We start from the raw sequence: 24,320 nt of genomic DNA on the forward strand, positions 1-24,320 counted from the left end.
ACTATGTCTAGACTTCAGGAACAAACTTACTAATTACAATAGCATATGCACAGGCAAATTCTTTTCCTTTTTAGGTCAGCAAAGCCTGGATACATATTTTTCAAAGGAATTTTGCTAGGAAATCAAGAAAAAATAAAGTCATAAAAATTACCACATTTACTCTTAACTAATTCCTTTTTTCAACAATAATTAAAGTATAGTAACATAGGGTTTGGGTGCTCACTGCTTGACTTCAGCCTCATCTTACTCCAGTTTTCATGAAGCAGACATTGAGTGGACAGTTCTTAAGGTTGATTTGACCCTTATGTGACCCACAGTTTCTGTGGCAACTTGCCATGCTCTCTCCAGGCACCATGTGCCTCAATACAGCAGATGAATTGATGATCACTCCAGAAATTTCTTTAGTTTATGTTCTTATTTCCAATCTTGAAGAATATCCATAATCCTAAGTATAAGTACATTTGCACAGCAAAGATGATCACCATCTTTTAAAGTCTAATAAAAGAATAGCTTCCTAGAATTCTCTCCTTACAGGTCTAAAATATAAAGCAATGCATAGAGTAACAGAAACAACTGAAAAAGGTAGGCTATTTTTTCAGTAAACTGGTATTATACAAGGAAAGGGAAAAAAAGTAATGGGAAAATTGTTTTACATTTTTATACACTTTTAAAATATTAGGGTATCTTTCTAACTCAAATATTAAAATACTATGCAGATTAAAATATTTGTAGATGTTTGTCCTCAAAATCTAAAAATAAAGAAAAAAGAATTCAGGAACCACAGGAATAAGCCGATCTTGAGAAGGGACTGAGAAATTTAAGTTTTTACTCCATTGCTACCTGCTGTAATAAGGTTCCCATATTAAAACACAGCCCGACAATTTCACACTTACCTTGCTGAACTTTCATTCTTTGTTTTTTCCCTGGTTCTTTAGAAAATGATCCTAAAGCAGTCGTTGAGGTTTCTTTAGCTTGTCTGTATTGTTTCAGCTGACTGGCAAAATCTTCCTCTGTTTCCTGACTGTAGGTACCAAAGTTGTCATCACTGTAGGTACTGTACTCATCATATTCTTTACTTCTAAATTTTTTGTTATGTTGACTCTTCTTTGATGTCATGTAGCTTCCTGATAAATGTCCATGCTAAGTGAAAATAGACAATAGTTATCAGGATTTTTCAGCTATATAAATGAATTGATAGTAACACAGGACATCTTTTTTCCCCCCAGAAATCTGGAGAAAAAAGGGGAAAGACAATTATAGTTCTGACTCTTGGCTAGTACTTGTCTATGACAGTATTTAAAACTAAGTTCAAAAAGCCAAGTGCTACTCTGGTATTATCAAACATTATAATTAATGTTCATAGATCCTTGCTAATGAGTGTGTTTTGTTCCCTTTTTGTTTTCCATGTCCGGTGTCTCAGTATTTGTACACAAAAGTATACTTAAAAATCCACACCATTATACATGAATTCCTTCTCTAAAAAGTTGAAAACATCTTTTGGAAAATATATGGGTACCTGGGTGGCTTAATAGGTTGAGTGTCTGACTCTCGATTTTCGGTCAGGTCATCATCTCACGGTTTGTGGGATAGAGTCCTGTGTCAGGCTCTGCACTGGCAGTGTGGAGCCTGCTTGGGATTCTATCTCTCCCTCTCTCTCTCTGCCCCTCCCCTGCTCACATGTGTTCTCCTCTCTCTTTCAGAATAAATGAACTCAAAAAAAAAAGAAAATAAGGAAAATATAGTAAAATAGCTTGAGGTGGGAGAAAATATATATTCTCCTAACATTGTCCCAAATGACAAGTTTAAGCATCTTATACTTAACAAAAAATCTGTATGTGTGGAAATTTTAGAAAAAGAATATTCTTATTTCTGAGGCCTAACAAGGATTTCTCTAAAACTTAAAAACATCTAGTGAATAAACTGCTGTTGGAAACTATTTACTATACTATACATGATTAATTTTATTAGTAATTTATTTTACTAAAAGCATATGAAAAATAAGAATACATTTTAGTCCTATAGTTTTATTTAATGGTAGTATTCAATTCTACCTCTATTCACTAAAATACTTTTTATTAGTTCTATCATATCTTCTGTCAATCTTTTACAAGAAAGGAAGAAAAGATGCACGTAATTGCAATTTGAGGATCTAGCAAAAACCGAGGCCATGATTCATCTCCAGCTTAGCACATTTAAAATATAATGCAAAAATACTGCCTACGCTGGCAGATTACCAACATGAGAGTATGTGTTTTTAATAAAACATAGAGAAATATTAAGATCTCTTCAGTAATTATAAAATAGAAAAAAAATAGTTAAGTAAAAATATCAAATCAATTGGCTCATCAATTTTAAATTTTGAAGACACTGTATTAGATTTCTGATTTGTTTCAAGTAGTATTTTTAAAATTTATAAAAAATTTATAAACTGGTCTCATTTAGCACTTCAGAAATTCAGAAGGGGATTAAGAATTGCAGCCAAGGGGCGCCTGGGTGGCTCGGTCGGTTAAGCATCCGACTTCGGCTCAGGTCATGATCTCTGGTCCGTGAATTCGAGCCCCGAGTCGGGCTCTGTGCTGACAGCTCAGAGCCTGAAGCCTGTTTCAGATTCTGTGTCTCCCTCTCTCTGCCCCTCCCCTGTTCATGCTCTGTCTCTCTCTGTCTCAAAAATATATAAATGTTAAAAAAAAAAAAATTAAAAAAAAAAAAAGAATTGCAGCCAAAGGGCAGTGTTTCTCAAATTTTTTATAAAAGTACTATGAAAATAAAATAATTGTTTAGATTAAGTTGAAGATTAATTTTTAGTTGAGTAGTGCTTATTTTTCCTTTTATTAAAAAATGTGATTCTATGACATACCAGACCAAATGGATTTCATAGATATATTCAGAACATTTTATCCTGAAACAGAATATACATTCTTTTTAAGTGCACACAGAGCACTCTCCAGAATAGATCACATATAAGCCACAAAACAAATCTCAACAAATTAAAAAAGATCAATGTGTCTTTTCTGACCACAAGACAATGAAACTAGAAATCAATCACAAGAAAACCTCTGGAAAGATCACAAATACCTAGAGGTTAAATAACATGCTACTAAACAATGAACAGGTTAACCAAGAAATCAAAGAAATAATAATAAAAAAAAAAAACATAGAGACAATTGAAAATGAAAACACAATACTCCAAAATCTTTGGGAGGCAGCAAAAGTGGTTCTAAGAGGGAAGTTTACAGCAATACAGCCTTACCTCAAGAAGCAAGAAAAATCTCAATAACCTAACCTTACGCCTCAAGAAATTAGAAAAGGAAGAACAAATAAAATCTAAAACCAGCAGAAAGAAGGAAATAATAAAGATAAGGGAATAAGTGATATAGAAACTAAAAAACAACATATCAATGAAACCAGGAGCTGGTTCTTTGAAAAGCTAACAAAATTGATTAAATCTCTGGTCACTCATTTAAAAAAAAAAAAAAAAAGAGGACTCTCATAAACAAAATCAGAAACAGAAGAGGAGAAATAACAACCAACACCACAGAAACACAAACGACTGTAAGAGAATATTGTGAAAAATACATCAACAAACTAGACAACCTAGAAGAAATGGATAAACTCCTGGAAACATAGAACCTAACAAAACAATCAGGAGGAAACAGAAAATTGGGACAGACAGATTATTAGCAATGAAATTGATTCAGTAATCAAAAAACTCCCAATAAACAAAAGTCCAGGGCCCAGATGGATTCACAGGTGAATTCTACCAAACATTTAAGGAAGAGTTAACACAACAGCCAAAGTATGGAAAGAGCCCAAATGTCCATCGATGGATGAATGGCTAAAGAAGATGTGGTATATATATACAATGGAGTATTACTCGGCAATCAGAAAAAATGAAATCTTGCCATTTGCAACTATGTGGATGGAACTAGAGGGTATTATGCTAAGCGAAATTAGTCAGTCAGAGAAAGACAATTATCATATGACTTCACTCATATGAGGACTTTAAGACACAGAACAGGGGCCCCTGGGTGGCTCAGTCGACTGGGCCTCTGACTTCGGCTCAGGTCATGATCTCGTGGTTTATGGGTTTGAGCCGCGTGTCGGGCTCTGGGCTGACAGCTCAGAGCCTGGAGCCTGCTTCAGATTCTGTGTCTCCCTCTCTCTCTGCCCCTCCCCCCTCATGTTCTGTCTCTGTCTCCTTCAAAAATAAATAAACATAAAAAAAAATTTAAGACACAGAACAGATAAACACAAAGGAAGGGAAGCAAAAATAATATAAAAACAGGGGGACAAAACATAAGAGACTCTTAAATATGGAGAACAAACAGAGGGTTACTGTTTGTGGGAGGGGGGATGGGCTAAATGGGTAAAGGGCATTAAGGAATCTACTCCTGAAATCATTGTTGCACTATATGCTAACTAACTTGGATATAAATTAAAAAAATAAAATTAAAATTAATAAAATAAAATAAATTAGAGTTAATACCTACTCCTCTCAAACATCTCCAAAAAACAAAAGAGGAAAGAAAACTTCCAAATTCATTGTATGAGGCCAGCATTACCCTGCTTCTAAAACCAGATAAAGACACAACCAAAAGAGAACCACAGGTATCTCTGATAAACACAGATGCAAAAATCCTCAATAAAATCTTAGCAAACTGAATTCAACAATATGTTAAAAAAATCATTCATCACATTCAAGAGGGATTTATTCTTAGGATACAAGGGTAGTTCAATATTCATAAATCAATCAACATGATACATCACATCAGTAAGAGAAAGGAAAAAAATATGATCATTTCAATAGATGCAGGAAAAGCATTTGACATAAATACAATATCCATTCACGAAAAAATTCCTCAACAAAGCAGGTTTACAAGGAACATACCTCAACATAATAAAGTACTTATATGAAAACCCCATAGCGAACATATTCAATGGGGAAAAACAGAGCTTTTCTGCTAAGGTCAGGAACAAGACAAGGATATCCACTCTCATCTCTTTTATTCAACATAGCACTGGAAGTCCTAGCCACAGCAATCAGACAAGAGAAAGGAATAAAAGGTATCTAAATTCGTAGGGAAGGAGTAAAACATTCACTATTTGCATATGACACAATACTATATAGAAAACCCTAAAGACCACTAAAAAACTACTAGAACTGATAAGTGAATTCAGTAAGGTCATGGATACAAAATCAGTGTACAAAAAGCGTTGCATTTCTATACACTAATGAAGCAGCAGAAAGAGAAATTAAGAAAACAATCCCATTTACAGTTGCACCAAAAATAATAAAATATCTAGGAATAAACTTAACCAAAGGGGTGAAAGATCTGTACTCTGAAAACTATAAAACACTGATAAAAGAAACTGAAGATGACACAAGCAAATGGAAAGACATTCCATGCTCATGGACTGGAAGAACAAATATTGTTAAAATGTCTATATTACCCAAGGCAACCTACACACTTAATACAATCCCTATCAAAATACCAACAGCATTTTTTACAGAACTAGAACAAACAATCCTAAAATCTGTATGGAACCACAAAGAACTCAAATAGGCCAAAGAAATCTTGAAAAAGAAAAACAAAACTGGAGGGGTGCCTGGGTGGCTCAGTCAGTTGAGTGAGCAACTCTTTGGCTCTGGTCATGATCCCAGGGTCGTGGGATCAAGCCCAGTGTCAGGCTCCGCACTGAGGATGAAGCCTGTTTGAAATTCTCTCCCTCCTCCTCTGTCCCTCTCCCACTCTTTCTCTCTCTCTCTCTGAAAAATAATTTTGAAAAAAGAAAAACAAAACTGGAGGGATCACAATTCTAGACTTCAGCTTATATTACTAAGAAAGCTGTAGTAATCAAAACAGTATGGAACCAGCACAAATATAGACACATAGATCAATAAACAAAACAGAAAGCCCAGAAATAACCCCACAATTATATGATCAATTAATCTTCAACAAAGGAGGCAAGAATATTCAATAGGATAAAGTCTCTTCAACAAATGGTGTTGGGAAAACCGGAGAGCTACATGCCAAAGAATGAAATTGGACCACTTCCTTACATCATACTTAACAAACTCAAAATGGATTAAAGACCTAAATGTGAAACCTAAAACCATAAAAATCCTAGAAGAGAGCATAGCAGTAATTTCTCTGACATTAGCCATAACATCTTTCTAGATCTGTCTCCTGAGACAAGGGAAACAAAAGCAAAAATAAACTACTGGGACTACATCAAAATACAAAGTTTCTACACAGCAAACAACCAACAAAACTGTTGAGTATTTCTTTTTTTTTTTTTAATTTTTTTAAATGTTTATTTATTTTTGAGAGAGACAGAGACACAGAGCATAAGCGGGGGATGGGCAGAGACAGAGGGACACAGAAGCAGGCTCCAGGCTTTGAGCTGTCAGCACAGAGCCTGACGTGGGGCTCAAACTCACAAACTGAGATCAAGACCTGAGCTGAAGTTGGACGCTTAACCAACTGAGCTACCCAGGCGCCCCAACTGTTGAATATTTCCAAAAAATAAATCTAACTGCAAATGATTAAATTTAGGTATCACATCAGTGTTTGATATATTAAATGGATTTAAAACCTTTGTCATTAGGCACAAAAATAATTCTAGCTATTAAAATATTCTGAGAAATGGCAGCTCCATTTACTCCAAAATCAATAGACACACTGAATATACAGATATATTGACCTAACTAGATAAAATTATTAACTAGAGTATAATCCTTTTTAAATTTTAAAAGATATTATAATAAGCATCATTTATTCAATAGTTATTGAGCAACCTCAACTATAAAGAAGGCAACAGAATAATGAAAGGCAATAGAAAGAACTCTAACATAGTATTTTTTTTTCTAAGCTTATAAGAAATTAGGAACACCAAATTAGGAAAAAGAATATAGCTCTGTCTACAGAGCTCTGTCTACAGAGCTGTATTCTTTTTCCTAATATGGTGTTCCTAATTTCTTGTAACAGACCAGCAGAAACCAGAACTCAGAAAGTCTAGGATTTTTCAGATAGGTGCACAATGATCTGAATACTCCCCAGTGTTCCTGAGAGCATCGTGATTTTTCTAGCATAAAATACGATTTATACTGAAGACTTTGTTCAGATAACACAACATGCCTAAGAAAAATATAAAGTATATCCTATTGTTTAAATTTTTTTCTATTTAAAACACTTCAAATAATTTTTGCACTTAAAGAGGTAGATGTCACAAAATTTGTATGTGAAAGCTCTAACCCCCAATACCTCAGAATGTGAGTGTATTTGAAGACAGGGCATTGAAAGAGATGATGAAGTTAAAATGAAGTTGCTAGGGTGGCCCTGATCCAATCTTACTGGTGTCCTTAGAAGAGGAAATTTGGACACACAGAGACAAGAGGGGTGTACATGCACAGCAGAATGACCATGCACGACAGCAAGAAGGTGGCCATCAATAAGCAAGGAAGAGAGGCTAAACTGATCTATCTCTTATGGTCCTCAGAGAAAACCAACCCTGCTGACACCTTGCTCTGGCACTTCTAGCCTCCAGATTACTAGAAAATAAACTTCTAATATTTAAACCACTAGTCTGGGATATTTTGTTATGACAGTGGTAGCAAACAAATATATGCTGTATGATTTTCAAAGACTTGAAATTTGTGGCATAGGCCTACAAGAGGTTCACTTTAGACCCAAAGACATCTGCAGATTGCAAGTAAGGGGATGGAGAACCATCTATCATGCTAATGGACTTCAAAAGAAAGCTCGAGTAGCCGTACTTCTATCAGATACCTAGACTTTATTTATTTATTTATTTATTTATTTATTTATTTATTTATTTATTAAAAAAAATTTTTTTTAATGTTTATTTATTTTTGAGAGAGAGAGACAGAGCACAAGCAGGGGAGGGGCAGAGAGAGAGAGGGAGACACAGAATCTGGAACAGGCTCCAGGCTCCGAGCTGTCAGCACAGAGCCCGATGCAGGGCTTGAACCCACAAATCACAAGATCATGACCTGAGCCAAAGTCCAACGCTTAACCAACTGAGCTACCCAGGCACCATAACAACCTAGACTTTAAAACAAAAACTGTAACAAGAGATGAAGAAGGGCACTATATTGTAATTAAGGGGTTTATTCACCAAGAAAATCTAACAATTGTAAATACTTATGCCCCCAACTCAAACAACCCAATATACTAATCAATTAGTCACAAACATAAAGAAACACACTGATAATAATACCATTATGGTAGAGGACTTTAACACCCCACTTACAACAATGGACAGATCATCTAAGCAGAAAATCAACATGGAAACTATAGCTCTGAATGATACACTGGACCAGGTGGACTTAACAGATACATTCAGAACATTTCATCCTAAAGCAGCAGAACACACATTCTTCTTGAGTGCACATGGAACATTCTCCAACAGATCACATACTGGGTCACAAATCAGCCCTCAACAAGTGCAAAAAGATTAATACTGTGCCATGCATATTTTCAGACTACAACACTATGAAACTTGAAATCAACCACAAGAAAAAATTTGGAAATACCACAAATACTTGGAAACTAAAGATCATCCTACTAAAGAATGAGTGGGTTAACCAAGAAATTAAAGAGGAAATTAAAGAGTACATAGAAGTCAATGAAAATGAATACATGATAGTCCAAAACCTCTGGGATGCAGCAAAGGAGGTCATAAGAAGGAAGTATATAGCAATCCAGGCCTTCCTAAAGAAGGATGAAATGTCTCGAATACACAACATAACCTTACACCTAAAGGAGGTGGAAAAATAATAGGAAATAAAGCCCCAAACCAGCAAAAGAAGGGAAATAATAAAGGTTAGAGCAGAAAACAATGATATTGAAATTAAAAAAAAAAAAAAAAAAAAAAAACAGGGGCACCTGGGTGGCTCAGTCGGTTGAGCGTCCGACTTTGGCTCAGGTCATGATCTCACAGTCTGTGAGTTCGAGCCCCGCATCGGGCTCTGTGCTGGCAGCTCAGAGCCTGGAGCCTGCTTTCGATTCTGTGTCTCCCTCTCTCTCTGCCCCTCCCCTGCTCATACCCTGTCTCTCTCTCTCTGTCAAAAATAAATAAACATTAAAAAAAAAAACAAAACAGTAGAACAGATAAATGAAATCAGGAGCTGGTTCTTTGAAAGAATTAACAAAAATTGATAAACCCCTAGCCAGATATATCTAAAAGAAAAAGGAAAGGACCCAAATACATAAAATCAAGAATGAAAAAGGAGAGATCAAAACCAACACTGCAGAAATACAAATAAAAATAAGAGAATATTATAACCAATTATATGCCAATGAATTGGGCAATCTGGAAGAAATGGACAAATTTCTAGAAACATATAAACTATGAAAACTGAAACAGGAAGAAACAGAAAACTTAAACAGACTCATAACCAGTAAAGAAATTGAATCAGTAATCAAAATTCTCCCAAGAAACAAGAGTTCAAGGCCATGGCTTTCCAGGGAAATTCTACCAAACATCTGAGAGTTAATATCTATTCTTTTGCAGTTGTTCCAAAAAAAGAAATGGAAGGAAAACTTGCAAACTCATTCTATGGAATCTATTTGATTCCAAAACCAGACAAAGACCCCACTAAAAAGAAGAACTACAGACCAATTTCCCTGATGAACATGTATGTAAAAATTCTCAACAAGATACTAGCAAACCTAATCCAACAATACACTAAAAGAATTATTTACCACAATTAAGTGGGATTTATTCCTGGGATGCAGGGCTGGTTCAATATCTGCAAATCAATCAATGTGATAAATCACATTAATAAAAGAAAGAGTAAGAACCACATGATCCTCTCAGTAGTTGCAGAAAAAGCATTTGACAAAATACAGCATCCTTTCTTGATAAAAACCCTCAAGAAAGTAGGGACAGAGGGAACACACCTCTAGATCATAAAGGCCATATCCAAAAGACCCACAGCTAATATCATCCTCAATGGGGAAAAACAGAGCTTTCCTCCTTAAGTCAGGAACACGACAGGGATGTCCACTCTCACCACTGTTATACAAGATAGTGTTGTCCTAGCCTCAACAATCAGACAACAAAAAGAAATAAAAGACATCCAAATTGGCAAGTAAGAAATCAAACTTTCACTCTTTGACACAACATGATACTGTATGTGGAAAACCTAAAAGACTCCACCAAAAACTGCTAGAACTGATATGTGAATTCAGCAAAATCGCAGGATATAAAGTCAGCGTACAGAAATTGGTTGCATTTCTATACACAAAGAATGAATCAGCAGAAAGAGAAATCAAGGAATCTATCCCATTTACAATTGCACCAAAACCCACAAAATACCTAGGAATAAACCTAACTGAAGAGGTAAAAGATCTGTTTATGGAAAACTATAAAAAGCTTATGAAAGAAATTGAAGACAGAAAAATAGAAAAACATTCTATGCTCATGGATTAGAAGAACAAATACTGTTACAATGTCAATACTACCCAAACCAATCTACATATTCAATACAATCCCTATCAAAATAACACCAACGTTCCTCACAGAGCTAGAACATACAATTCTAAAATTTGTATGGAACCAGAAAAGACCCTGAACAGCCAAAATAATGTTGAAAAAGAAAACCAAAGCTGGAGGCATCACATTCTGAACTTTAAGCTATATTACAAAGTTGTAATCATCAAAACAGTATGGTACTGGCACAAAAACAGACACATAGATCAATAGAACAGAACAGACAATCCAGAAGTGGACCCACTAATGTATGGCCAACTAATCTTCGACAAAGCAGGAAAGAATATCCAATGAAAAACAGGCTCTTCAGCAAATGGTGCTGGGAAAACTGGACAGCAACATGCAGAAGAATGAACCTGGACCACTTTCTTACACTATACACAAAAATATTCAAAATGGATGAAAGACCTAAATGTAGACAGGAAACCATCAAAACCCTAGAAGACAAAATAGGCAGCTACCTCTTTGATCTTGGCCGCAGCAATTTCTTACTTGACATGTCTCTGGAGGCAAGGTAAACAAAAGCAAAAATGAACTATTGGGACTTCATCAAGATAAAAAATCTGCAGAGTGAAGGAAACAACCAACAAAACTAAAAGGCAACTGACGGAATGGGAGAAGATATTTGCGAATGACATATACAATAAAGGCTTAGTATCCAAAATCTATAAAGAACTTATCAAACTCAAAACCCAAAAAACAAATAATCCGGGGAAGAAATGGACAAAAGACTTGAACAGACACTTTTCAAAAGAAGACATCCAGATGGCTAATAGACACATAAAAAGATGCTCAACATCACTCACCATCAAGGAAATACAAATCAAAACGATAATGAAATACCACCTCATACCTGTCAGAATGGCTAAAATGAACAACTCAGGAAACAACAGATGTTGGCAAGGATGTGGAGAAAGAGGATCTCTTTTGCACTGCTGGTGGGAATGTAAACTGGTGCAGCCACTCTGGAGAACAGTATGGAGGTTAGTCAAAAAATTTAAAATAGGGCTTCCCTATGACCCAACAATTGCACTACTAGGTATTTATCCAAAGGATACAAAAATGCTGATTCCAAAGGGCACATGCACCCCAATGTTTATAGCAGTGCTATTGACAATCGCCAAATTATGGAAAGAGCCCAAATATCCATTGAATGATAAATGGATAAAGAAGATGTGGTATATACATACAATGGAATATTACTCAACCATCAAAAAGAATGAAATCTTGCTATTTGGAACAATGCGGATGGAACTAGAGTGTATTATGCTACGCAAAATAAGTCAGAGAAAGATAAATATATGATTTCATTCATATAAGGAATTTAAAAAACAAAACAGATGAACATAGGGGAAGGGAAGAAAAAATTAAAACAGAGGAGGCAAACCATAAGGGACTCTTATACAGAGAACTGACAGTTGCTGGAGGGGTGTTGGGTGGGGGGACAGGCTAAATATGAGTGATGGACATCAAGGAGGGCATTTGTTGGGATGACCACTGGGTGTTACGTGTAAGTGATAAGCCACTAAATTCTACTCCTGAAACCATTACTACACTATATGTTAGTTAACTAGCTTGGATTTAAATATAATCAGAAAATAAAATAAAATAATATCTACAGCATGTGTATACATGTCTCTTTTTCCATACTGAAAATATAAAATATTTTTTCAAAATATCAGAAATCAAAGAATAAAACTGAAAATTGCATTTCTCTCCTTAAAGGCAATACCTCAAAACCACAATAAGAATGCCACTTCAAGGAAGAACAAATATTGTTAAAATGTCAATACTACCCAAAGCCATCTACATATTCAATGCAATCGCTATCAAAATAACACCAGCATTCTTCACAGAGCTAGAACAAATAATCCTAAAATTTGTATGGAACCAGAAAAGACCCTGAATAGCCAAAGCAATCTTGAAAAAGAAAACCAAAGCAGGAGGCATCACAATCCCAAACTTGAAGCTATACTACAAAGCTGTAATCATCAAGACAGTATGGTACAGGCATAAGAACAGACACTGAGATCAATGGAACAGAATAGAGAACCCAGAAATGGACCCACAAACGTATGGTCAACTAATCTTTGACAAAGCAGGAAAGAATATCCAATGGAATAAAGACAGTCTCTTCAGCAAGTGGTGCTGGGAAAACTGGACAGCAACATGCAGAAGAATGAACCTGAACAACTTTCTTACACCATACGCAAAAATAAACTCAAAATGGATGAAAGACCTAAATGTAAGACAGGAAGCCATCAAAATCCTCTAAGAGAACACAGGCAAAAACCTCTTTGATCTTGACTGCAGCAACTTCTTACTCAACATGTCTCTGGAGGCAAGGGAAACAAAAGCAAAAATGAACTACTGGGACCTCATCAAAATAAAAACTTCTGCACAGAGAAGGAAACAATCAGCAAAACTAAAAGGCAACCAAAGGAATGGGAGAAGATATTTGCAAATGACATATCAGGTAAAGGGTTAGTATCCAGGTTCTGTAAAGAACTTATCAAACTCAACACCCAAAAAACAAAGAATCCAGTGAAGAAATGGGCAAAAGACATGAATAGACACTTATCCAAAGAAGACATCCAGATGGCCAACTGACACATGAAAAAATGCTCAACATCACTCATCATCAGGGAAATACAAATCAAAACCACAATGAGATACCACCTCACACCTGTCAGAATGGCTAACATTAACAACTCAGGCAACAACAGATGTTGGCAAGGATGCAGACAAAGAAGATCTCTTTTGCACTACTGGTAGGAATGCAAACTGGTGCAGCCACTCTGGAAAACAGAGGTATGGAGGTTCCTCAAGAAATTAAAAATAGAACTACCCTACAACCCAGCAATTGTATAAATTGGATAAAGCAATTGGATAAATACTAGGTATTTATCCACGGGATACAGGTGTGCTGTTTCAAAGGGACATATGCACCCCAATGTTTATAGCAGCACTATCAACAATAGCCAAAGTATGGAAAGAGCCCAAATGTCCATCGATGGATGAATGGATAAAGAAAATGTGTGTGTGTGTGTGTGTGTGTGTGTGTGTGTGTGTGTGTGTATATATATATGATGGAGTATTACTCAGCAATGAAAAAGAATGAAATCTTGCCATTTGCAACTACGTGGATGCAACTGTAGGGCATTATGCTAAGTGAAATTAGTCAGAGAAAGACAAATATCATATGACTTCACTCATATGAGGACTTTAAGAGACAAAACAGATGAACATAAGGGAAGGGAAACAAAAAGAACATAAAAACAGGGAGGGGGACAAAACAGAAGAGACTTGTAAATATGGAGAACATACAGAGGGTTACTGGAGGGGCTGTGGGAGGGGCGATGGGCTAAATGGGTAAGGGGCACTAAGGAATCTACTCCAGAAATCATTGTTGCACTATATGCTAATTTGGATGTAAATTAAAAAAAAAAAAGAAGAAGAAGTAAAAACTACCAACAACAACAAAAAGAATGCCACTTCACACGTGTTAAGATGGCTATTATAAAACAAACAAACAACAAAAAAAAAAAAGAAGAAGAGAAGAAGAAAACCTAAAGCAAAACAAAATAAAACAGAAAACCCAGAAAATGAGTTTGGCAAGGATGTGGAGAAACTGGAAAATCCCATGCATTGTGGTGGAAATGTTAAACAGTGCAGCCATTCTGGGAAACAGTTTGGTGGTTCCTCAGCAAATTAAACATAGAATTACTATATGATCTAGTAATCCCACTCTTAGGTATACAGTCCAACAGTCAACAGTCAGAAGGTGGGAGAAATTCATGTGTCCACCAACAGAGGAACAAACAAGATACGATATATCCATACAATGGTATATTATCCAGCCTTAAAAAATGAAATTCTGATACATGCTAGATGAACCTTTAAAAAATTATGATGGGGTGCCTGGGTGGCTCAGTCGGTTGGGCGTCCGACTTCGGCTTAGGTCATGTTCTCACAGTTCGAGGTTTGAGCCCCACATCGGGCTCTGTACTGACAGCTCAGAGCCTGGAGCTTGCTTCTGATTCCGTGTCTCCCTCTCTCTGGCCCTCCCCCACTCCTGCTCTGTCTCACTCTCTCAAAAATAAAGAAACATTAAAATTTTTTTAAATTATGATAAATGAAGTTGGACACAAAAAGACATATACAGTATGACTGCACCTATATGCCTACGGAGTAGGCAAATTCATAAAGACAGAAAGTAGAGGAAAGGGGGAAGTGAGATGTTCTCATTTAATGGGTACACACCTTCTGTTTGGGATGATGAAAAAGTTCTGGAAATGGATAGTGGTGATGGTTGTACAACATTGTGAATATACTTAATGCTACTGATTGTATACTGAAAAATGGTTAAAATGGTAAATTTTATGTTATGTATATTTGACCACATTTTTAAAAAGGCAATACCTGAGAAAATGGAATGTCATAATCCCTGTAGAAACCAGCTCTTTTTTTGTGGGAACTTTCTGTATGTTCAACATCTGAATCGAGGCTGTAGTCTGAACTATCATCACTAGACGGAGAATTATGCTAAAAGGGAAAACACAATTATGTTACATTTGCAAAAGGAAGAACATTTAACTAGTAACTAGATAGACTTGTTTCAGCCAGAAGTGCCAACCAATAGACAGTATTAGCCTAGTAGGTTCTGAAGTATTAACTGAAAAATCCTTGCTCTACTACAGGCCACCACCACCCCAACTTCTCTAAAATTTTCTGAGGAAAAGTATATCTTCCCCTCTTCTTAGGGACTTAAGAGCAACATTATCATCATCATCCCTGTGATCCAAGGAACTGTGCTCCACTATGCTTAAAGTGATCTTAAAGTTAATCTCTAAAGAATAAAACTAGATCCTCAAAGAGGAACACAGAACATGAGTAGAGTATGAATCAATTTATTTTTACCTAAAATAGCTTTAGAATTCTTATTCTTTTGTGTAAGTACCCTAAAACTAAAAGATACCAAAACATTCCAAACTATAAATATGAAATAAATCCAACCCCAAAAATTGAACAAAAGTGAAATGGAAACCAGAAGGAACTGATAATGATGAGCAGATATCAAGAGTCAGCTTTTTAAAATATGTGTGCATTTCTTTAAAAAAAGTCACCAAATCTCGATGTAGTCAAAGTAATTATCTTCTCAGGTTAAGCATTCTTTTTAAAGAATTCTTAAAAGTTCTTATCAGTGAAGATACTCAGTAAAACTTAGGTGAACTAAATTGAATTCGGATGCTTTTACAATAGAAGGATCTGTTTTCCTCTACCCCATTCTTTTTTTTTTTTTTTAATGTTTGTTTTTGAGAGATTGAGACAGAGCATGAACAGGGGAGGAGCAGAAAGAGACCAAGACACATAATCCAAAGCAGGCTCCAGGCTCTCAGCTGTCAGCACAGAACCCCATGCAGGGCTCGAACTCACAAGCCATGAGATCATGACCTGAGCCAAAGTCGGACATTAGACCAACTGAGCCACCCAGGTGCCCTCCTTTACCCTTTAATTCTTAAAGGTTCTTTTAAGAAAAACAAACTTTTCCTCCACTTTGTTCTTAAATGTTTTCAGGTTTTGTTTTGTGGTAGTGCTATTCCTGTTTTTGCTGATTTGATAGGTGATACGAAGCAATCTTTTCATAATTATGTTATGAAATCCTTCAAACTTAACTATCTACTATTTGTTAATTAGGGCTTGAAATAATTATTGCCCATTTAAACATTTTTTTTAATGTTTATTTATTTTTGAGACAGAACATGAGCAGGGAAGGGGCAGAGAGAGAGGGAGACACAGAATGTGAAGCAGGCTCTAAGCTCCAAGCTGTCAGCACAGAGCCCGACGTGGGGCTTGAACTCGCGAACCATGAGATCATGACCTGAGCCGAAGTCGGACGCTTAACCGACTAAGCCACCCAGGTGCCCCAATTATTGTCCATTTAAAAGCCAAGTTTGCTAAGTCACTAGCAGAAGTCAGCTCCAGTTCCAAGGAAAACCTTTCAGTTGAAGATCACAGAAGGGATAAAACTTGATTAAGAAGAAACTCAGGGGCACCTGGCTGGCTCAGTTGGTGGAGCATGTGACTCTCAATCTCAGGGTTGTGAGTTCAAGCTCCACGTTGAATATAGAAAATACTTAAAAATAAAATCTTAAAAAAAAAACAAAAACAGAAACAGCTCAGACGAAGACAGTGCTTCAGGAAAAACCACCAGGGAAAAGAAGGTTCTGCTTAAGGGAGAAGTTTCTTCAGGCTACTCCAAAAAAGTGAGGCTAAAAAACATATTGACTTTAAGAAGGCTATTATCAAAATATATATACATGTGGCTCATATATAGTAATAAGTAATTATTACCTGAAATTAGCAACTTGACTACATTAAAAATAGGTAGTAAATAGAATATATCAGAAAAGATGGTGTATCACTTCTGAGATTATGTCATAAAAAAGACTATAATTTTCATCTTGGATGCTTTCTCTTGTTCTCTCTCACTCTTGGGTCACCTGCCTTGGGGGAATCCAGCTGACATCAGTGAGGACACTGAGGCAGCCTGTAGAGAAGTCCACATGGTGAGGAACTGATGAGGCCCACCAAGAGCCAAGTGAGTGACCACGGAACAGGATCCTACCTCTGTCGAGCCAGCCATGAGATGACTGAAACCTCATGAGAAAAGGTGAGCCAGAATCACCTTGTTTAACTGCATCCAGTTTCCTGACTGACAAAAGCTGGGAGATAAATCTCTGTTCTTTTAAACTTCTAAGTTTGGGGTAATATGCTGTTCAGCAATAGTTAACTAATAAGATACTGGTGTCTGGAAATGCTGTGCTTCCATAACAAGCATCTAAAAGGCAGGAGTGATTTTGCTACCAGACAGTGGATGGATATTGGAACGACTTTAAGGAGAGCCTTAGTGAAAGTCTAAATTGCCTTGAATGAGCAGTGCCTGGCTGGCTCAGTTGGAGTAGGCAACTCTTGACCTCTGTGTCATGAGTTTGAGCCCCACGTAGGGGACAGAGATTACAAAATAATAATAATGATAATAATAACAATAACAATACATAAACTGCCTTGAATGATTGTTAGCAAAATTTTGGACTTTGAGGCAACTTAAAGGAAAGTGAGAGATAGCTTATTAAAACTGGAAGAAGGGACATTCTTGTTATGCAGTGGCAGAAAGCTGAACAACACAGCTGCATTCAATAACATGCAAAGTAGAAAATGTTATCTAATGAACTAAGTGATCTAGTTATGATTTTTGAGCACAATGTTGAGGGGTTCCTGGGTAGTTCAGTTGGTTAAGAGTCCAACTCTTTTTGGGTCAGGTCATGATCTCACAGCTTGTAAGATGGAGCTCTGCGCTGGCAGTGCAGAGCCTGCTTGGAGAATGATTCTGTCTCTTCTTTCTCTCCCTCTCTCTGCCCCCTACCTCGTCCTTGCTCTTTCTCACAAAATAAACTTTTTTTAAAAAGTTTATTTTTTGAAATAAAAACGATTTTAAAGCAAAATATTGAAAGTAACTATCTGTCAAAGAAAATAGATAAATGAAAGGCTGTTAAAAAGGAGATGAAACTTGTTAGTTTTGAAAGTTCTTAGCTTCAACAGAGTGAGTTTTAGTTTTGCTTTTCCCTTTTTTCTTTTCATTCTCTTTTTTCTTAGGAAGGCTCTATGCACAATGTGAGGCTTGAACTCAGATTCTGAGATCAAGAGTTCCATGCTCCACCGACTGAGCCAGCCAGGCAATCCCCCCTTTTTTCTAGATTAGTCTGGCCGAAGATTTATACATATACTGTTGATCTTTTTTTCGTAACTACTGACTTTTCATTCTAATTCATTAAGTTCTGCTTGTAACTTTATCAAAAGTCCTTCTTTTTGTTTCTTTTGTTTTGATTTGCCACTTTTCTAGCCTTTAATACTATAATGCTATAATTTTCTCCTGATAACTGCTTTAGACATATTCCACTAGTACTTACATATCAAGAGTTCTCATTATTTTCATGAAATTCTGCAGTTTTAATCTGTTTTCCCTATATTCCACAAGCTATTTATAGTAGGTATTTGAATTATAAAGTAAAAAGGCATTTGTTTTGACTTTATTAGTAATGTCTAGTTTTATTGTATTGTGGTTTGATGTTGCTTTTTGTAACATTTCCACTCTATCAAAGTAATTGGAGCTTATAAGGCATACTATGTGGCCATATAATGAGAGGATGATGTGTTCTCAGGATTCAGAGCTTACAACTTATTTATAATCTCTCTTTAACATCCTTACCACCTTTTCATCCACTTGATTGATCTAAGAAAGGCATATTGGTGTATCTCCTGTTATTACTATATTCCTATTTCTTCTTGTAGCTCCCATAGTTCCTGCTTTTCAGAAGTTGCTTTTTGGGGGGATATAAAATATTAATAAACTTATATTTCATTATCAGTTGTAAACTTTAACATCATAAAATGTTCTTCTTTGTTTCTTTCAATTCTTTTTGACCTAAATTTGACTATCTCAGATATCAACATTATGACTTCTGCCTTCTCTTTCTTTGCATTTGCCTCGCATGTCTTTACCCATTTTTAAAATATTTTTCTTGTACACAGAGTTGGATTTTGCATTGTTGGGGTATTTAGAAAAGTTTATATTTTTGTCTCAATTATTTTTTTCATACAGCCTTTTTCCAATAACCTTACTCCCTGTCCCTTCTTTGCATACTGTTTCTTTTTTTTTTTTTTTTTTTTATTGAGAGAGAGCGAGCACACACGCAGGGGAGGGGTAGAGAGAAGGACAGACAGAATCCCAAGCAGACTTTGTGCCATCAGACCAGAACTCAGGAACTGTGAGATCATGACCTAAGCCAAGATCAAGAGTTGGATGCTTAACCAACTGTGCCACCCAGGTGCACATACTGTTTCTTTACCAACAGGACCAATACTGAAGTTTGGCAGTAACCTCTTCTCCTTTCTCTCTTTTATTCCCAGGATAATAATGTGAAGCAACATCCTTTTACTGTCTGTTAATAACTATAAGGCAATCAGTAACCTTATTCTTCTTGCCATATACTCTTCTGCTTTTCCTGATATTTTTTTCTAGTTGTAATGTACAGATACATAACATACTGCTCTTACGTCCATCATTTAGTCTTAATTTTATAAGGAAATATATGCATGTATATAGATCCCTCTCTTTCAACTAGTCATTTTGGTTATCTAAACTTGTTCTCTAGTAGAGTCTGTAGGAAGGCTCATGATAACAATACTTCCTAAGTTCTACCATATATAGTTTTTCTGAGGACTATATATCTGAAGGTCAGTATTTAGCTGGATATAAAATTCTTGAAACCAATTCTTATTTAAATATGGCATTCCATCATCTTTTGGCATAAAATACTGATATCAAAAATTTCTATATAAATCTGATTTTTCTTAGGGGCACCTGGGTGGCTCAGTCAGTTGAGTATCTGACTCTTGATTTCAGCTCAGGTCATGATCCCAGGGTCATGGTATCAAGTCCCACGTCGGGCTCCTCGCTGAGCATGGAGCCTGCTTAAGATTCTCTCTCTCTCTCTCTCTCTCTCTCTCTCCCTCTCTCTCTCTCTCTCTGTCCCCTCAACTGCTTGAGCTTTCTCTCTCTAAAATAAATAATTTTTTTAAATCTGATTTTCTTTTCCTAATAAGGGACTTGGTCTTTTTTGCCTAGATGACAAAAGGATGTGTCCTCCAAATTGTATTTATGCTGTTTGATCATAGCTTTATATTGCTTTCTTAATTTTTTTATCATTTTGTAAATTAGGTTAAATATTTTATATGTTTTGTGGGAATTCTTTCTCTTTTGGAAGAATATTCTCTCCATTATTCACCCTTTTTTTTAAATAGTAACTTACATGGAATGTGATCATGGCTTTATCTTGTTCTCTAGGGTTATCTGTTCTGTTGTTTGCATGAAGTATTAATAAATATGGCTATGTATCCCCTGAGATATGCCTCCCTTGCTTCTTTCCCTCATTTTTTAAAATCTATTTCTTTCCTTGCCTGGTCCTAATATGCTTGTCCTCTTAATTTAGATTCTACTGTGAGCAGTTATGTTCTCAGTATAGGATTCTGTCCGAGAGAGGGATTTGGTTGATCAGTAATAGGAGTTCATCAGGCCCAGACCATTCAAGCATCATTGAAATTCATGTGATCACCTTACACTCACATGTGAATTGGAACTAGTAAAGCCCCCTCTCACTTTCTGCTGCTGTTCTCAGTTTGGCCTATGGACTTTTCATGTTGAGTGGCAGGGGGATCCCTCCATTTGAGATAAGATGGCAATTAGTTTTCTAGAGGTCGCATTACCTTCCCTCTGCTTCAGTATGCACAGTTGCTGATCCTATACTGGTCTTGTTGCTGTCTGTAGTTTGGCCTTAACCATTTGTATTTTTAAGGTTTGTAGGGTAACTTGTTTCTTTCATTTTTTAAAATATTTATTTATTTATTTTGAGAGAGAAAGAGAGAGAGCAAGATCGCACTTGCGAGCAGGGGAGAGGCAGAGAGAGACAGAGAGAGAGACAGAGAGAATCCCAATCAGGCTCCACACTACCAGCAGAGAGCCCAGTGCAGGGCTTGATCTCACAAGCCATGATAATGACCTGAGCCAAAATCAAGAGTTGGATGTTTAACCGACTGAGCCACCCAGGTGCCCCAGATTTTGCTATCGTTATTGCTCTGTTTTATGGGGGGAATTTCAAAAGCTACCCCACTACAGCTGCCAACTTTTCCCTGAGTTCTCATCAGCATAGATATCCTTTCTTTCCTATCCCAAACTACATTATTTTCTATCCAGCACCCTACTCTTTTTTCTTGATCATATTTTCATTTGTTTATTGCCTTCTCCTTCCACTTTTTTTTTTATAAATTTTTTTTTTTTAACATTTATTTATTTTTGAGACAGAGAGAGACAGAGCATGAATGTGGGAGGGTCAGAGAGAGAGGGAGACACAGAATCTGAAACAGGCTCCAGGCTCTGAGCGGTCAGCACAGAGCCCGACGCGGGGCTCGAACTCACGGACCGTGAGATCATGACCTGAGCCGAAGTCGGCCGCTTAACCGACTGAGCCACCCAGGCGCCCCTCTCCTTCCACTTTTTTTTTTTTTTTTTTTTTAACATTTTTTATTTATTTTTGGGACAGAGAGAGACAGAGCATGAACGGGGGAGGGGCAGAGAGAGAGGGAGACACAGAATCGGAAACAGGCTCCAGGCTCCGAGCCATCAGCCCAGAGCCTGACGCGGGGCTCGAACTCACGGACCGCGAGATCGTGACCTGGCTGAAGTCGGCCGCTTAACCGACTGCGCCACCCAGGCGCCCCTCTCCTTCCACTTTTAATGTAATCTGTTAGAGACTGTTTCACTCATTACTGTAACTTTAACACAGAGCACAGAGATTTCCATAGCAAGCACACAATAATACATATGAATGAATAAATAAATAAATGAATGGCAATGCCAATGCTGCTAATTTAGATCTGTAGAGAATAAAACTTTCTTAACCTTTTATCATCAATTAAAAAGATTTATTTTAACTTGCATTAAAAGTTACCTTAATTTTTAAATCTTTGAGATAATTCATATAATCTTTGTGTTTAGAAAATATATTACTCACATAAATAAAAGTATCTAATCAATAAGTTTTATAATAAAATAAGCAATGATTGGGGCACCTGGGTGGCTCAGTCGGTTAAGCGTCCGACTTTGGCTCGGGTCATGATCTCATGGTTGGTGGGTTCAAGCCCCACATTGGGCTCTGTGCTGACAGCTCAGAGCCTGGAGCCTGCTTCAAATTCTGTGTCTCCCTCTCTCTCTGCCCCTCCCCCACTCATGCTCTGTCTGTCTCAAAGATAAATAAACATCAAAAAAAAATTTTTTTTAATTAAAAAAATAAGCAATGATTTATACTTTCTAATTTTCAGTATTTTAGATTTCATAAAAATTTACTAAAAGAATTAAAAGTAGATTTCAACTAACCTTATGTTTTTCACGTTTTCTCCTTTTGGATTTTTTCTTCTCTCTTTCTTTCTTGTGTTTTTTCCTTGATTTTCTATAGGCTTTCTCATTTTTCTGCTTCTCATCCTCTTTTGCTTCCTGTTCTTGTGTTTCTTCAAATCCTGCATCATCTATTTCACCATCTTCTAATTCACCATCTTCTCTGTAGAAGACAATTAAATTTTTATTTTTAAATGTCAATTTGAAAATGAATCTTCAACACTTCCAAAAGAAAAATAAGCACATCCAGTAATTTGAGTTATATTCATTTAGACCATGGGTGGCAAATTTTTCCTGTAAGGCCTGCAGGCCACATATGGTTTCTGTTGTGAATTCTCCCTTTCTTTTGGAACAACCTTCCAAAAATCTAAGAACCAGTTTCAGCAACAAATATTTGCCAACCTGTGATTTGGATTAAGATCACGGACTTTCACCAAATGAATGAATAAATGCATGAATGCGGTGCTAGTAGTTACCATTTACTAAACCAAAGGTTAAACTAAAATACTTTCGGAAGTAAACATTCTTACTACAGGAAGGAATTTTTAACTTAGTGGTGTGTAAACAACTATAAATAGTTTTAAAATGAAAGCAATCTACATTAATTTTCACCATCACAGTAAACTTCAATAAGAAACAGATTTCAATAGGTAGATAAATAGCAAAACCTGAGCCACAGAAGAATCATAAATTAAATCTGAATCTGTAAAAAAATATTTGTAGTAAAACCATAAATTGAATTCTACTTTCCAAATACTAGTATCTTTGCTATCATGGAAACTGAACTAAAACAAACTTTTATATTGTTTATGACATTTTTATAGTTAAACAAGCCAAAAATATTCAGTATCTTTAAAGGCAAATTAAACAATGATCCTCATAAGAAGATAAATATATAAAATAAGTTTAGGGGTGCCTGGGTGACTCAGTCAGTTGAGCGTCTTGATGCTTGATTTCAACTCAGGTTGTGATCTCATGGTTCATGGGACTGAGCCCCATGTCTGGCTCCTTGTTGACAAGAGTGGAGCCTGCTTGGAATTCCCTCTCTCCCTCTTTCTCTGCCCCTTCTCCATGAGTATGCGCAAGCTCTTTCTCTCTCAAATAAACTTAAAAAAATAAGTTTAGCATTTAATCATGCTTCCATACAGTTTGAAAAAATGCAAACTGCTATAAATAGTACATGGTGGTGCAGAAAGACAAATGTCTGTATAACGGAAGCAAATGAGAAGCAACTAACTATGGTGTACGCATTGTAAATATACTTTGAAGTTACTAGGGATATGTGATTTCTAAAATGCAAAATTGACCATGTACTATCCTGCTCAAAATCTTCAATGATGATATGATGTCTCAAATGTGCTTTAGAACTATTCACTGGGGGAGGGGAAAAGTGGTATCAACAAGATTCGTCATGAGTTGGTAATTGCTCAAATTGTGGGATGTGTAGGATTCGTTTTACTATTCTCTTTGTACGTGTTTGAAGTTTTCCATAATAAAAAAAGACAGTACCAATGATTCCCTTCTGACCTAAGAATGATGTCAAAACCTGATATTGCCAAAAACCCCTTTATAATTGAGTCCCTGCTTACCCAACTACTTTCAATTTCTTGTCTCTCTAAGCTTTAAACATTGTCTTAAAAGCTCTCATTGCACTGCTGTTCTCAACGCCAACTCCCGCCCCTACACCTGGCTAAGTCCAGTTCATTCTATAGGACCCAGTTCAGATATCATTTTCTCTGAGATGCTTCCACTGACTACCCAGGTTTAGGTGAGATGTTTCACCCTAAGTACT

The 24,320-nt window shown here is 36.4% G+C and overlaps 1 protein-coding gene across 2 annotated transcripts in view; it reads right to left on the minus strand.

The window, feature by feature from the left end:
• The window catches only part of ZC3H6 (zinc finger CCCH-type containing 6), a 69,697-nt gene that overhangs the window by 22,564 nt on the left and 22,813 nt on the right, over nt 1–24,320 (minus strand). For both annotated transcript variants that reach the window (XM_053890946.1, XM_053890947.1), the window contains exons 2-4: nt 22,511–22,691; nt 14,941–15,063; nt 894–1,140 (exon numbers count right to left, since the gene is read on the minus strand). In XM_053890946.1, the coding sequence (XP_053746921.1) occupies nt 894–1,140; nt 14,941–15,063; nt 22,511–22,691 (551 nt within the window). The remainder of the gene's footprint in view (nt 1–893; nt 1,141–14,940; nt 15,064–22,510; nt 22,692–24,320) is intronic.

This window comes from Panthera pardus, unplaced genomic scaffold (genome assembly GCF_024362965.1).
Source record: "Panthera pardus isolate Hobbes unplaced genomic scaffold, ASM2436296v1 HiC_scaffold_26, whole genome shotgun sequence".
In the NCBI taxonomy this organism is placed as follows: domain Eukaryota; kingdom Metazoa; phylum Chordata; class Mammalia; order Carnivora; family Felidae; genus Panthera; species Panthera pardus.